At 49.6% G+C, this 16,626-nt stretch overlaps 1 protein-coding gene across 1 annotated transcript; it reads left to right on the forward strand.

Annotated features, from left to right (window-relative positions):
• Positions 1–7,883: 7,883 nt before the first annotated feature.
• On the forward strand, positions 7,884–10,761 carry DPM3 (dolichyl-phosphate mannosyltransferase subunit 3, regulatory). Its single transcript, XM_084824700.1, has 2 exons — positions 7,884–7,956; positions 10,175–10,761. Exon 2 carries the CDS (start codon positions 10,195–10,197, stop codon positions 10,474–10,476), a length of 282 nt encoding a protein of 93 aa, XP_084680826.1. The 5' UTR covers positions 7,884–7,956; positions 10,175–10,194; the 3' UTR covers positions 10,477–10,761.
• Positions 10,762–16,626: the final 5,865 nt, after the last annotated feature.

The following is a 16,626-nucleotide window of genomic DNA, read 5'->3' on the forward strand; positions in this document are numbered from 1 at the left end:
CCCCCTGCCTACCCGCCCACCCGCCCGCCAGGAGCCTCTAGATCTAATGAGGCTGCATTCCTGGACAGATGCCCTGAGGGAGAACAAGCCCAGTTGCAGCTGTCTGCAGCACTGGCGGAGCTTGAAGGGCGCCCAGACTTCGCAAAGGGGGGGAAGGGAGGGGCACCCGGAAGGGAGCTGCCGACGGAGACACATGGAGTGTCTGGTTCTTCGACAGCAAGGGAAAGGCACTCTGTGCATGCCCAGAGAGTCTTCTGCAACGTCCCCGGTTGCTCTGCACCTCGACGGAGGTTTTCTCCAGCCCTCCTAATGCGAGAGGCTTCCGTCCTGAAGATGCTGGGGTTCAAACCGGAGGCCTTCTGCATGCCACTGGGCTGTGAGCCCTCCCCAAAATAATATCTGCAAACGAACTGTAGAGCTGCCAAGGGCACGCCATCGGTCCTTCCAGACCAGCACTGTCTACTCCAGAGGCACAGAACCTCTTTCATCCTGAGGGCTGCATTCTGTTCCGGAGAAGCTCCCGCGGGCCGCATGCCAGTGGTGCGCGGAGCTGAAGGCGAAAGAGGGCAGGGCCAAAACGCCAAGAGCAACTGCATATTTGAACTGCAACCGCTTGCTGCCAGCAATTAACCCTTAGGAGAGGCATTTCAACTTTTTTTTAATGTGCAGGGAGAACCGGGCACAAGCTAGGAAAAGCATTTGGTGTGCACAAAACGATTGGAGGTCAAGGGGAAGGGGTGGAGCCAGGGGAAGGGGCGTGGCCATCTGGGAAAACCCAGAGGACAAATTGTGACCCCGGGTGGGCCAGATGTGGCCCACAGCCTGACGTTCGACACCCCTGGTCTACTCTGACTGGGAGCGGCTACCCAAGGTCCCAGGCACGGCCTGTCCCATCCCCAGCTACCAGCGATCCTTTTAATTGGACATGCCAAAGACTGATCCAGAGGCTTGCTGCAGGCGACACCCCCATAAAGCCAATCACGGACAGGGTGAAGGCATTGTCCCCTTCTTTGCTAGGGCCACGGTGTTTTTCGCAGGTGGGGGCAAGCAAATACATACATAAATACATCAATGGGCAAAGCTTTCCCGAGGTTGGAGAAGCAGTAACGGGATGATGATGCTTCACCTGTTGAACTTCTGCCTGCTGTGCAGCTGTGAAAGGCCCAAGAGCCCTGCCCAGGGGTGGCTGGGCAAAGAAGGGTGGCAAATCCAGACGAATATGTATCCGGCAGGAGAAAGGAACAAAGCATTTCTTACTCAGAGACCGTGAAGGCTGGTGGCTCCAATTTCAGTGGGGCTGTGCATCCATTCTGGGTTTCAGTCAGAACCAGCCAGAACTCTAAAGGAGCTATCCAAGGTGCTGAACCCATAGGTATGAACATAAGAGCAGCCAGCCCTTGCTTGATCAGACCAAGGGTCCACTTAGTCTAGCACACTGAGTCAGCCCTCCCCAACATGGTGCCCTCCAGATGTTATGGACTACAATTCCCAGCATTCCTGACCATTGGCCATTATGGCAGAGGCTGATAGGAGTTGAAGTCCAAAGCATCTGGAGGGCACCAGGTTGGGGGCAGCTGCACTGAAGTAAACAGCTTCAGATGACTCGAACGAGTGAGCCAAGCTCTTTTTTATTCATGTTTTCATTTCTTTATTTCATTAAAAGGTTTCTAAACTGCCTTTCAGGATACCTTGCTCTGACAAGGCAGGGTATAACATTCTGTATCTATACAAAACCATCAAATCAAGACCACATGACACCACTTTTTAAAAGGAGCAATAGCCATTAATCCAGAGCAAAGCACTTAATTCAATGCAGATTGAAATAAAAGCATCCTAAGAAGTTCTTTTAAAAACCAAGAATGATGGGGCCACATGAATTTGCTGGGGGGAGGGAATTCCACAAACACAGGGCCACCACCGAGAAAGCCCTGCCAGCGACAGTCCAGGCAGCACGGCCTTGGAGCTGATCGTAAAGCTCCGGAAGACTCATTTCTGTCAGGGGAAGTCCAAAATAAGAAGTAGGCTGTGAAGGAAAGGATGGATGGGAGGGGAGGAGAGGGTAAAGTCTCACCAAACCAAGAAAATCCAGGCAAGGTGGAACGAAATTATAGCGTTTCGCTTCCCAGAAGTCAACACACAGCTATGACTGCACTAGTTGGCACAAGGGGTCAGTCCCATTCAGTTCTCTGTCTTCCCACAGATCCCCATCCTACACCAGACACCACGCCAACTTCTCTTTCAGCCACAATCCTAATCCGAGCAGGATGCAGAGGAAACCAGATGCTTCCTGCCGAAACCCACCTCGATTCTTCCGAACAGACAAATCTCACTGTTTCCTTTGCGGCTGATTCCCAGAACCAGGCACAGCAGTGTGTGTGTGTGTGTGTGTGTGTGTGTGTGTGGGGCGGGGGGGGGGAGGGCAGAGGGGCAGCACGCCTGTGTGCGGAGACCGAAACACTGCACACAACAGTACCCACAGCTTAGCGGTGCCTCCATTGGGTCTTGCGGCCTCAGGTTCGGGGAGACAGAGCTGTGCCCAGCAGGATTTATTTGTTTATTTCCTGCATTTTTATCCCACTTTTCAGACAGTTATTGCTTCCCAATGTGGCTCACCTGAATCAAAAGAGAGAGAGAGAGAGAGAGAGAGAGAGAGAGAGACTCTGCTATTAGGTTTACAAACTAAAAAGACAAGAGACACGCAAGGGAAGAGGGAATGGAGGGGAAAGGAAAAGATTAGTTTTGCAAGGCCAGAACAAGGTGGTAAGCTAGAAGCTGGAAAGAGAGCCAGTGTGGTATAGTGGTTAGAGCAGGGCCCCCCAATGTGGCCCCCATGGGCAGCCATAAAACCTTTTCTTAATTTTATTTTTTTCTGGTTTTTTTTTTTTAAACAATATGTTCATGGATTGTGTGTATCCATAGCAAGGAATACATATGAAACACATACAACTTCCTAGCAATTATACATGGGCTTCAACAAAAGTGGACCAAATATCCAAATAAGTATCCATCTGAAGGTGGCGTCTATACACCACCTGTTCAACTATTGAAAGTGTTGTAAGGTCCTTAGTCCATTGCAGTGTAGGAGGGGAGTGTTTATCCTTACAATGTTGTACAATCAGGCTTTTGGAAGTCAAAAGAGTACAGAGAATCCACTGATGCGGACCATATGTTAATTTCCACAAAGCAGGTAAGTAATTTAGGGCACAATCCTATCGGGGTAGGTGGCCAAGTCTGAAATCGGAGGCGACCGCCTATCCAATGCAGGGCAGGAGAAGCACGGAGGGGATCTTCCTCTCCGTGCTTCAGCTGCCCTGCATTCGCGGCTAGACAGCTGATTTCGGCTGTTTAGCTGCGGGAAGCAGGGGGCGGATGCTGGACGACACATAAGAGGCGTCAGAAAGGCACTTCTGTCCGCCCCGCCCCCAGAAACACCCCATTTTCACTGCTCTGCACTGCTCTTATGAGTGCGGAGCGCGGGGCTGATCCGCACTGCCTATGAGGCAGTGTGGGAGGGGGTGGAGGTCGGTTCCCAGGAACTGACCTATCTTATGGCCATCTAGCCTCTGACTAGTGGCCATAGGATTGTGCCCTTAAAAGAGCATGTACATCGGTGAATATTAAGGACTGTTCCAGTACAAAATTTAGCCGTATAATAACCTCCTCCCCCAAAGAAGCAACTACTGAACACTGCCAAAACATGTTTAAAAGAAGCATTAGCTGTATTGCACCACCAGCAATTAGCCAAATTAGACAAACCCTTATTAAAGAAACGTTGCAGTTTCTGATAGACTTGAAACAAACATTTTTGCTGAATAAGACACAGCCTAAGGTCCAGAGGCGCGACAGGTAAAGACACCAAAGCAGCAATCCACCGATTAGGCATTCCCTGGTGGTGCCCACAGCATGGTCTCAAGTTCATAAATGTGCCCATGGGTCCAGAAAGGTTGGGGACCCCTGGGTTAGAGAGTTGGACTGGGACTTGGGAGATCCGGGTTCTAGTCCCGACTTGGCCACTGGATGACTTTGGGCCAGTCGCTGACTCTCAGCCTAACCTACCTCACAGGGTTGTTGAGAGGATACAATGGAGAGGTGGAGCATGCAAGAAGCCTTGGGCTCCCTTGGAGCAATGAAGGCAGGATACAGATGTAATAATACACAGTCAGTTTAAAGGCGCTTGGATTGGGCTGGCCTTCCCTCGCTGCTCTTCCGTCTCGAATCGCAACTGGTGGTTCTTTGGCCAATGGGGTGTCCTTTCCCCGCTACATCTGCAGTCCCAGGGCTACGAGCAGATTGGAGCAGAGCATTTTTTCTGGCAGGGTGGGGGAAGCGAGCTCCCTGCAACTTCTCCAACTTCTCTCAACCTAGCTCTCCTCTGGATGAACAAGGTTGGTCTCCCCCTTGGCTTGACGTTATTGCTGGGAAGCACGGGGTGCAGCCTTATAAAAAGAGCCCGCTGGATCCAACCGAGGTCCATCTAGTCCAGCACTCTGTTCACACAGTGGCCAACCAGCTGCCCCCAGGAAACCCACAAGCAGGACAGGAGTGCAACAGCACCCTCCTGCCCACGTTCCTCAGCAACTGGTGTACACAGGCACACTGTCTGTGACACTGGAGGTAGCACAGAGCCATCAGGTCTAGTAGCCACTGGTAGCCTTCTGCTCCAGGAATGTGTCCGATCACCTTTTGAAGCCATCCAAATTGGTGGCCCTGGGTCTGGAAGAAGAAGAGGTTGCCCGCCAGGGCATGACCGCTGGATTTCCCCTGCTGCCCTTGGCAGGGTGCCCATTTCTTGCGTCACTCACTGGCCCACACATCAATGGGAACATCTGAGCAGCCAGTTCCCAGCGCCCGCTACGGCTTCACAAAGGGAGGCGGAGGCCGGGCAGCAGGGAAACACCCTCGAAGCGATGCCAGGCTACTAGAGTACGGCCACGGGACAGCAAGGCAGCTCCCTCCCTTCCCAACGCAATTCCTGCATTGGAAGAGCGGCAGGCTGACACCGCTTGGCACCCAGAAGGTGTACAGTGACGGCTGAGCGCATGGCATGGGAACACAGGAAGCCACGGCTAGCTCAGTACTGGCTGCACACTAACTGGCAGCATCTCTCCAGGCTTTCAGGCAGGAGCTTTTCCCCCACACCATCCTGCAGACGTGAACCTGGGATCTTCTGCACATGCCCCACCACTGAGCTATTATCCTTCCTCCAAAGGTAAAGCAAGATTCTAGTCCTCATTGTTCTGAATAAAGGGCCAATTCAAATAGGAACACTGGAAGCTGACCTTTACCAAATCAGTTCCATGGATCCATCTACCTTGCTATTGTCTGCACCAGGGGCAGGGAACCTCTTTCAGCTCTCGGGGGCCACATTCCAGTGGTAGGTGGAGCGAAAGCAGTGGGTGGAGCCGAAAATACAAAAAATACCTGCACATTTGAGTTTAAAGCTCTTCCTGCCAGCAACTAAGCCTTAGGAGAGGCATTTCAACCTTTTAGAGTAGTGAAAAACTGCACAAAAGCCAAAAGGTTACGACGTGGCGCGAACGTTGACATTCACCCCTGCCTCCAGTTTGTCTGCTGTTTTGCCTGTGTCAGTTTTGTTGATTGGAAGATTTTGAGATTGTAAGCTCCGCAGGGCAAAGCTTTGCCCTTTTGCCCTCTGTAAACCGCCATGCAGGCTGATGGTGCAATACGAATAAATACCTCAAGGGGAAGGGGAAAGAAATATAGGTTCTTGGGCACAGTTAGAAAAGCCCCATTTGTTAAAGTGGAGTGGGGCATCCTGGGTCGCCCCATCTCAAAAAGAAGGCCCAACAGAGCTGGAAAAGGTGAAGAAAAGGGCAACCAAGAAGAACGGGGTGGGTGGGTTGCAGCAGCTGTCCTAGGAGGAAAGGCTAAAGCAGGGGTGGAAAGAACTGAGCCTAGTGGGATCTACTCTCTCTGTGTGTATTGCTTTGACTAGGTTTTTGAGATCTATCAACTGGAGCCCTGTGTTTCAGTGTACCAGGCCTACACTTAAAGTTAAAGAAGGGTAAAGGGTACCCCTGAGCATATGTTCAGCCCAGGATCTTTGGTTTCATTGCCAGACCTGAGCTCTCAGCCTTTTCACATAAAACCCATTCCTGATTTCCCCACAAGTTGCCTTCCTTTTAGCAGACACACACATGTACACCACATAAACACACATATTTACAAACCACACAGAGACTTTTAACTGCTGCTGTTATTTCACAGTTGGTAGTCAGAAATCCTTGGCGATCTACTGAACGTCACCCAAAGATCTACCAACGTACTTCTGCCCAGGGCCGGCGTCAAGGCTAGGCCTGGTTGGTCACCTGCCGAGGGCCCACACCCCAGCAGGGGCCCACTGAGAAGAGCCCCCTGGACTTGCTCCTCCTCTTCACCCTTGCAACCCGCTGGTTCACCTGCCCCTCGCTTTGGCCCAGGCAACAGTGGTGGTGAGAAGGAGGAGGAGGAGATGCCACGGCCTATTTGCTCCCTGGCTCCCTGCCTGCCAAGCAAGCAAGCAGGAGCCATGGTGAGACAGAAGAGAAGCAAGAGCAGCTGGGGACCATGGCGGTGAAAAAGTAGATTTATGGAGGGAGAGGGCCCGTTGAGGGTTTTTTGCCCAAGGTCTCTCCAAAACCTGGAGCCAGCTCTATTTCTGCCCATGCCTGGGCTAAAACCTTTGGGGCTTTTTAGCTTAGAAAAAGGTAGAGGTGGTTGTTCCATTTAGTTCAGTTCAGTTTGAGGTTTATGAAATAATGAATGGTGTCGTCGTGTTCCCCGCCCCCACTGTGCCCTCCGCTCCTCTCCCTCTTTCATAAGGGTCACTGGATGAAGTTGATCAGCAGTCATGGACTGGGGAGAGACAAGCGAAAAAGGACTTCTTGGCACAATGCTTCATTAACTGACGGAACTCACTGCTGTAAGATGCAATGGCGACGACCAGTGGTTACATGCATCCTTTGCCTGCATTTCTAGGCTAAGCCCTGCATTGGAAGCGTTGTGGGGCTAACTTTTAAAACTTCCCTGTTTAAATCCCTGTTACTGATTGATGGTTGTAACTCCTGTTTAATTTCTTGGCTGGTTTTTGTCACTAGGTTTGTTTGGTTTTTTAACTGTATTTTATTGGATTGGCTTTGTATTCTATTTTTATCATGTTTGTGTCTGTATTTTTATCATGTTAGGGTGCAATCCCATGCACGTTTAGACAGAAAAAAGTCCTACAACTCCCGGCATTCCAAGCCAGCCATGTTGTCATGTGCATGCTGGGATCTGTAGGACTTTTTTTCTGTCTAAACATACATAGGATTGTGCCCTAAGTTTGTTTTCTTGCTTCTTTAGACCTTCGTTTGCATTTGATTGTATTTTTGTTCTATTATTTTAAAATAATTGCATGTCACCCAGCGAACTTGTTTTATAGGCATCTTAAAATACAAATAAAATAACAACAACAACTGAAACTCCTGGTCAAGTTAAGCTCTGGGTGGGGTCACATTTTAATTCCTAAAACGAGAAAGGGCACACACTTACCCCCAAAGCGGGAAACACTGAACCTCGAGAGCCATTTCATTGCCTCCTGTCCCCAAACGCGTCGCGGCTGGTTGCACTCTGCCCATGCTCAGAGGCACGCTCGCACGTTTGCCTTCATGCGCTCCAGGGGGCTAAAACCTCGACCTGGAAAACAGAGACTAGGGATCTCTAATGAGCCCTAGCAGGATTGCAAAGACTGCAGCGGAGAAAAGCCGCCAGCCAAGGAAGGAACCTATATTAGCAGCGAACGAGAGGGGAAGAAAACTACGACTCCCAGTGTGCATCACGGCGTTCTGCCTGCGCCGTTGGCTCGGGAGAGGCGGTGATTGGAGGGAGGGTGGGGACGTCACGGTGCGCGCGACTCTCGGCCAGCAAGCGTACGGCAGCGATCAAGAGGCTCTGCCGCCCGGGAGAAATTTGCCGCAGGTGGGCCGTTGGCCGGGGAGGAAACTGACCGGGCTGCTGGCGGAGGAGGGAGCCGCGGGGCTGCCGCGGGGCGAGGGCAGTGCGGGGGGAAAGGGTCATGGTGGCGGAAAGTTAGGGAGAGTTTCCTAAGTGGGAATTTATTTTTTAAAGGTTGCACAGCAGAATGAAATGGTGCTCTTAGAATTGCATTCACACAAAAGTTGCGCAGCGGTATAAATCCCGCGCTTAGGATTGCATTCAAACCAGGGTTGCGCAGCGGAATAAAATCCCGCGCTTAGGATTGCATTCAAACCAGGGTTGCGCAGCAGAATAAAATCCCGCACTTAGGATTGCATTCAAACCAGGGTTGCGCAGCGGAATAAATCCCGCGCTTAGGATTGCATTCAAACCAGGGTTGCGCAGCGGAATAAAATCCCGCGCTTAGGATTGCATTCAAACCAGGGTTGCGCAGCGGAATAAAATCCCGCGCTTAGGATTGCATTCAAACCAGGGTTGCGCAGCGGAATAAAATCCCGCGCTTAGGATTGCATTCAAACCAGGGTTGCGCAGCGGAATAAAATCCCGCGCTTAGGATTGCATTCAAACCAGGGTTGCGCAGCGGAATAAAATCCCGCGCTTAGGATTGCATTCAAACCAGGGTTGCGCAGCGGAATAAAATCCCGCGCTTAGGATTGCATTCAAACCAGGGTTGCGCAGCGGAATAAAATCCCGCGCTTAGGATTGCATTCAAACCAGGGTTGCGCAGCGGTATAAATCCCGCGCTTAGGATTGCATTCAAACCAGGGTTGCGCAGCGGAATAAAATCCCGCGCTTAGGATTGCATTCAAACCAGGGTTGCGCAGCGGAATAAAATCCCGCGCTTAGGATTGCATTCAAACCAGGGTTGCGCAGCGGAATAAAATCCCGCGCTTAGGATTGCATTCAAACCAGGGTTGCGCAGCGGAATAAAATCCCGCGCTTAGGATTGCATTCAAACCAGGGTTGCGCAGCGGAATAAAATCCCGCGCTTAGGATTGCATTCAAACCAGGGTTGCGCAGCGGAATAAAATCCCGCGCTTAGGATTGCATTCAAACCAGGGTTGCGCAGCGGTATAAATCCCGCGCTTAGGATTGCATTCAAACCAGGGTTGCGCAGCGGAATAAAATCCCGCGCTTAGGATTGCATTCAAACCAGGGTTGCGCAGCGGAATAAAATCCCGCGCTTAGGATTGCATTCAAACCAGGGTTGCGCAGCGGAATAAAATCCCGCGCTTAGGATTGCATTCAAACCAGGGTTGCGCAGCGGAATAAAATCCCGCGCTTAGGATTGCATTCAAACCAGGGTTGCGCAGCGGAATAAAATCCCGCGCTTAGGATTGCATTCAAACCAGGGTTGCGCAGCGGAATAAAATCCCGCGCTTAGGATTGCATTCAAACCAGGGTTGCGCAGCGGTATAAATCCCGCGCTTAGAATTGCATTCAAACCAGGGTTGCGCAGCGGAATAAAATCCCGCGCTTAGAATTGCATTCAAACCAGGGTTGCGCAGCGGAATAAAATCCCGCGCTTAGGATTGCATTCAAACCAGGGTTGCGCAGCGGAATAAAATCCCGCGCTTAGGATTGCATTCAAACCAAGGTTGCGCAGCGGAATAAAATCCCGCGCTTAGGATTGCATTCAAACCAGGGTTGCGCAGCGGTATAAAATCCCGCGCTTAGAATTGCAGTCAAACCAGGGCTGCGCAGCGGGATGAAATCATGCGCTTAGAATTGCAGTCAAACCAGGGCTGCGCAGCGGGATGAAATCATGCGCTTAGAATTGCAGTCAAACCAGGGTTGCGCAGCTGGATGAAATAATGCGCTTAGAATTGCATTCAAACCAGCGTTGTGCAGCGGAATAAAATCATGATGTCAGAACTGCATTTGCAGAGAAGTTGCACAGCAATATAAAATCCTGCTGTTAGAATTGCATTCAAGCCAAGGTTGTGCAGCGGAATAATATCGCTCTGTTAGGATTGCATCAATCAGAGTGCAGAACGCTCGGCTGGGTAGACCAGCTTTCCCCAGCCTGGTGCCTGCCAGATGCGTTCGAGTGCAAACCCCAGCATCCCCTGCCAGATGCTGGGAGTTGTACTCGAACACATCTGGCAGGCACGGCTGAACTAGACCAATGGTCTCACTCAATATCGAAGGCAGTTTAATCCCAAGCATCCTTTAGCATTGACTTCCTTCTCCCTTGCAGGCCTGGCCAGCGGCACCACCATGACGAAACTCCTGCAGTGGCTGGTGACTCTGGCTCTCCTTGGTGCCGCCTGGACAGCTCTCACCCTGGACCTTTTGGGGCTCGATCCGCTGCCACTGCCCTGGTATCAGGTGCTCTGGCCACTGCCCACCTACCTTCTGGTAGTGTTTGGCTGCTATGCACTGGGCGTCGTCGGCTATCGCTTGGCCACCTTCAATGACTGCGAGGAGGCGTCGCGGGAGCTCCAAGCCCAGATCCGAGAGGCCCGAGATGACCTTACCCGGCACGGCCTGAAGTTCTGATCCTGTCTGCCGTAGGACTGGGCACTGTGCCCCTGGCAGAAAGAGATGCCATCCGGACCAATAAAAAGATTCAGAAAATTTGACTTGAGCCCTGCAGGTGTTTTTCCCACCACTGTCTGTTGGTCACACTTCAGCATGACCAAGAAACCGATTTATCATTGAGTGCCACCTTAGGAGGGCTTCTGCCCTGAAAGGCAGCCAAGAAATATTTTAAATAAATAAAACTTCAAATAAATAAATAAAGACCAGTGGCGCTTTTTAAAAATAATAAACAGCTTTGCTGGGAATTGACTAGAGAGGTTCCATAGGCACAGGATGGCAGGAGGAGGCCGAGATTCTACATACACACTTACCTGAGAGTAAAGTGGGTAAACATGCATGGGGCGGCATTGGAAAATAATGCATTTTCCCTTCCCCCCATGCTGGGGATGGACTGGCTGCAGAGAAGGAGCGAGGGCACTAGTGAGATTTCTTGCTGCGGGTCTGCGTCTTCCCACTAGTTTTTCATCCCTGGGTACTGATGGTTGAGCTGTGTGTGGCGAGGCAGAATTATATTATTATTATCATCATCATCATCTACATTTCTATACCGCCCCATAGCCAAAGCCCTCTGGGCAGTTTACAAAAGTTAAAACATTAAAATGCAATATACAAAATTTTAAAACCATTTACATAAAAGCATACACCCAATATATACAAATAACATCTCACACAACTTTGAACTAAAAACAATGTTTTAAAATTCCAACAATAAAACAACACAGCTTAAAAACAGTATACAAAAGTCAGCAAAAGGAACAGGAGTTCTAAAGAGGGAAGGCCTGCCGGGATAATAATGGCTTTAATGCCTGCTTAAAAACCTTCAACGAGGTCAGCAGGTGCATTTCAACCGGCAGGTCGTTCCACAACTGAGGGCAATGGTCCCCTGGCGTGTGGCTGCCAGTCTCACATGAGGCAGCCGCAGCAGAGAGCCCTCAGAGAACCTTAGGTGGCAGGTTGGGACGTAGAATGTGTTATCCCCAGGGCCAGCCCTACCATTAGGTAGAGTGAAGCAGACATCTCAGGTGGCAGTTGCTGGGGTGGTGGGGAAGTGATGAAGGACCCAGGTACAGAGTTGCATCACCTGTGTTGAAGTAAAATTCAACTGCCATTCTGGTCAAATTTTGTACAGGGCTGGGGTGGTTTGGTATCAACTCCCATCATCCCCTCTCAGGATGGCTTTGTGCAAAATAGATCCAAAAGTTGGGCAAAGTTTGGGGAAGAAAGGAGGTGCACTTGGAACAAAAGTGTGGCGGTTGTGAACATTGGTGAATAGGTTGGGTGTACACAGAGCATCACCCCAAACGCTTTGGAGGGGAGTGAAAGGTCACAAAACAGTAGCCCAGCTTTACCCAAACTGCTGCCCTCCAGGTGTCTTGGACTACAATTCCCCGCATGCTGGGAATGCTGGGAGTGGTAGTCCAGCACATCGAGGGCACTAGGTTGGGGAAGGTTGCAGTAACCAGTATGATCCTCATTAAATCCAGCAAGAGAAGAGGTGCATTTAATGTGTCAAAATGACACTCAAAAGCTAGGATGATCGCTGACCTGGATGTGGAGGAACTGGCTGGAATTAGCCAGAGATGAAAGAAAAGCACTTCGTACATGCTCAGAACAACACTTGGTTTTGACTTCATGCTTTCAGGATTGTGCCCTGACGTGCAAGAAATTCCAGGCCTAATCTCTGGCAAGAATGTACGCCCAGTGGTTCCCATGCACCTTCAGGGTAGGGTGGTTCTGGAAGAATTTCCGGCCACGAATTCCTTGGAATTGGATCTGAAGGAGATGGCCCCACGCCTGGATTGTCTCCAGCATGCTCAGAGGGCATGGTGCTCCCGCCAAGAGGGCTGCCTATATTTGAAGGGGAGCAAGAGGAAGAACCATCTTCTCCAGTAAATTCTTTTCCCAGGCCAAGGAATAAAGAGACCAAATAAGAGATCAGCTTTGTGCTCAAAATGCAGGTTGCAAGCGCCAGCCTCACACAACGAAACTGACTAGGCAGCCGATTCAGGAAATGCTTCCTTCACGTATCGCAGAATGAACTTATGGAACTCACTTGCACAAGATGTTGCAGTGACTGACCACTAGTTTAGATGGCTTTGAACAGGGGATAAGACAAATTTATGGAACGGGGGAAGGGGTGGAATCCTATGCATGTTTCGACAGAAAAAAGTCCTACAGCTCCCAGCATGCTGGGAGTGTACGACTTTTTTCTGTCTAAACATGCATAGGATTGTGAGGTAGAGGGTTATTTTCGATCGCCACTTTGTGCCTGTGGAAGTCTTTTCCCCTGGATGTTCAGCTGAGCCTTTTCCCACGAGGAGACAGGACGCTTCAGCTTGGCTTGGTGGGCATTTGATCACTAAAAGGTCAGGTGCTTCCAGACAGTTCCTAGTCTTACCAATCCAAAGACATTCCACATCTGTTCCACGTTCTCCTCCCCAACGGGTTTTCTGGAAAAAAAGACGCGGTGAGGAAACACGAGAGGGTTACAAGTGGAGAATTTAGCATTTTAGCTTCCTAGTCTTTTAGCGCTGGTGTTTCAAATCTGTATTTTAAATATCTGCATTGCTGATAGGTTTTATTTTGGTTGTACTGTTATTTTGGGGTCTTAAGCATTTATATTTTATATTTTTTATGCCGCATTTTGTGGTTTTAATTTTTGTGAACCGCCCAGTAAGCTTCACCTTTTGGGCAGTATAGAAATGAGTAAGTCAATCAATCAATCAATCAGTCATTTCCAGCCTTCCCAGAGCCCCTGTAAAATTCTGTGAACGAGACAGCGCAATCGCACATTATAAAAACTCGCCTGGAAGCACCCTTCATTGAATTTACTGGAGTTTAATTTTTACTTCCAAGAAGAATATAATTCGTCTCGGGAAGCCAGGGTGAGATAGGCAACACATTGAACGAAATAATTAGAAAAGCAATAGCCCTGTGTCCTCAAGGGGAGAAGTATACTTAACAAATTAGGTGACTGGTGGCCATCTTGTGGTCCCAGGCAGCTTTTAGAGTATGATGTCATTTTTAACAGGCTGCTGGCTTTTAGCTTTTTATTGCACATGGTTTAAAATATCTGGTTGTTTTAAGACAGAGGTGTAGAACCTCAGCTCTGGGGGCCAAGCCCAGCCCTCTGGTGTTCCCAATCCAGCCCTCTGGAGTTCTGAGGAGGGCCACGTCTCCTTCCGCTGGACCCCTCCCCTCCTTCCGCAATCTCCTATCATTGGTGGTTTAGAACCTAAGAAGAGCCCTGCGGGATCAGACCAAGGGTCCATCTAGTCCAGCATTCTGTTCACACAGTGCCCAACCGGCTGTCGACCAGGAACTCACAAGCAGGACATGAGCGCAACAGCACCCTCCCACCCATGTTCCCCAGCAACTGGTTTCCTGGATTTTGCACGGTTCCCTCCCCACCCCCAAATTCTAAAAAGTTGAAATGCCTCTCCTAAGGCTTAGTTACTGGAAGTAAGAGATTTAAGCTCAAATTTGCAGGTATTTATAGCTCCTCCCACCCCTGGAATGCGGCCCCCAAGGGATTCTCCAAAATGGAATTCAGCCCTCCAGCTGAAAGAGGTTCTTCACCCATTTTAAAGCCCACTTATAGAATCATAGAATAGTAGGGTTGGAAGGGGCCTACAAGGCCATCGAGTCCAACCCCCTGCTCAATGCAGGAATCCAGGTCAGAGCATCCCTGACAGATGGCTGTCCAGCCTCGTCTTGAAGGCCTCCAGTGTGGGAGAGCCCACCACCGCCCCAAGTAATGGGTTCCATGGTCGTATTGCTCTGACAGTCAGGAAGTTTTTCCTGACGTTCACCGGAATCTGGCCTCCTGTCACTGGAGCCCATTATTCCGTGTCCTGCACTCTGGGATGATCGAGAAGAGATCCTGGCCTTCCTCTCTGTGACAACTTTTCAAATACTTGAAGAGCGCTATCCTATCTCCCCTCAGTCTTCTCTTCTCAAGGCTAAACATGCCCAGTTCTTTCAGTCTCTCGTCATAGGGCTTTGTTTCCAGTCCCCTGATCATCTTTGTTGCCCTTCTCTGAACCCTCTCCAGTTTGTCTGCATCCTTCTTAAAGTGTGGTGCCCAGAACTGGACACAGTACTCCAGATAAGGCCTAACCAGCGCTGAGTAGAGGGGAACTAGTACTTCCGGGGATTTGGAAGCGATGCTTCTATTAATGCAGCCCAAAATAGCATTTGCCTTTTTTGCAGCCACATCACATTGTTACCTCATATTCAGCTTGTGATCGACAACAATTCCAAGATCCTTCTCGCTTGTAGTGTTGTTGAGCCACCTATCCCCCATCTTGTAACTGTGCATTTGGTTTCTTTTTCCTAGGTGCAGAACTTGGCATTTATCCCTATTAAATGTCATTCTGTTGTTTTCTGCCCAGCGCTCCAGTCTATCCACATCACTTTGAATTTTGTTTCTGTCTTCCAAAGTATTAGCTATCCCGCCCAATTTTGTGTCATCTGCAAATTTGATCAGCATTCCCTGTACCCCCTCCTCCAAGTCATTAATAAAAATGTTGAAGAGCACTGGGCCCAGGACTGAGCCCTGCGGTACCCCGCTCGTTACCTCTCCCCAGTTTGAGAAGGTCCCATTGATAAGCACTCTTTGAGTCCGATTCTGTAGCCAACTGTGGATCCACCAGATCGTTGTTTCATCTAGCCCACTTTGAGCCAGTTTGCTCATCAGGAGATCATGGGGCACTTCGTCGAAAGCTTTGCTGAAGTCGAGGTATATGATGTCTACAGCATTCCCACGGTCTACAAGGGAGGTTACTTGATCAAAAAATGAGATCAGACTTCTCAATTTTTGTTTCCTTGAGCCTATTTTAATTTGGGGGTTGAATTGTATCTTCCATGCATAAGCCACTTTGGATATTTCTTATAGAAAAAACAGGGCCAAAGTAATAAACTGAACTAAATAGACCCTCTATGCTTAGAGGCAGTTTAGCTCTGATGCTGGAGACAAACCACCAGCGCTGTCCCCTTAGTGGAGGCATCCGGGTGACCACTGCTGGAAACAGGATATCGGGCTGGGTGGATGGTTTGGTCAGATCCAACAGGGCTCTTCTTCTGTACTTACGACTACTTTCTCAACGAAAGAGAGGCAGGGGTGGGGGGAAGCCTGAAAAGCCTAAAGAGAACATTATACATACACATATACATCATTATTGGGTGGATTAGAAATGTCATTAAACAAATAAACAATTTCTCTTTCTTTCGTTCTTTTTTGGGACATCCAGCCTGTGAAAGTGTCTTGTGCGAATTGGCAGCTTGCAACCTCAGACTGAAATGCCAGTTTGCCATTCTTATTATCACCATCTCTGTTGCTGCACTTCCCATTTTGTGGCACCCAAAGGCAGTTCCTGAGGCTGCAATCACCCAAAATGGTCTGCCCCCTCTCAGACAAGCCCCAGCCATAAACTGGGACCTGCCCCATTCTCCCAGGCAGCTGCGCCAGGCCTCTCGTTCCAAAAGCCAGGATTTGCTAGAATTCTTTTTAATTAACACCTGCACACTTGACGTGGCAAGGCGTGGAGCGGGATAATTAGCAGGAGCAAACTAATGAGCCGTTTCCGGAGAGAGATTGGTGACTTTGAGGACGGGAGGGTGGGGCACCATTTCCCTAGAGTACAGGACTTGATTTATATTAAAGCAAAAAACAAAAAACAGAGGAAGCAGGGTTTGCATTTGGCTTGTAATCTTGCTCCTTAATCCCAAGAACATGGAGTCAGACAGGTGCACTCTGCACACAAACAGAGGCACTGGTGTATCTGTATTTTGCACTCTGCAGGACTCCATTCTGGAGTTGAAAACAGACTCTACAAAGAAAGTTCTTGTGGGCAATCAAACCCCTCTCCTACTACCCCACGCTGCCCCATATTGGTGCAAGAGATAGAAAATCGAATTGGCACGTCCTCCCTCAGTTCATAATTAACGTGATGTTCTTGCATGAGTGGATAGCTGCAAGCTAAGGCAGCCCTTAAAAGAGGCTTAGATGACATTCAGGAGGAGGAAAAGATCAAATTGCAGTCCCTAGGACTACAAACAGCGATTCGACACAAGAGGTCAGTGACAGCCCCATGTACAGAGGTAGCC

Source organism: Heloderma suspectum, chromosome 17 (genome assembly GCF_057233095.1).
Source record: "Heloderma suspectum isolate Gila_16-S chromosome 17, 16-S_ref, whole genome shotgun sequence".
NCBI classification, from domain to species: Eukaryota; Metazoa; Chordata; class Lepidosauria; order Squamata; family Helodermatidae; genus Heloderma; species Heloderma suspectum.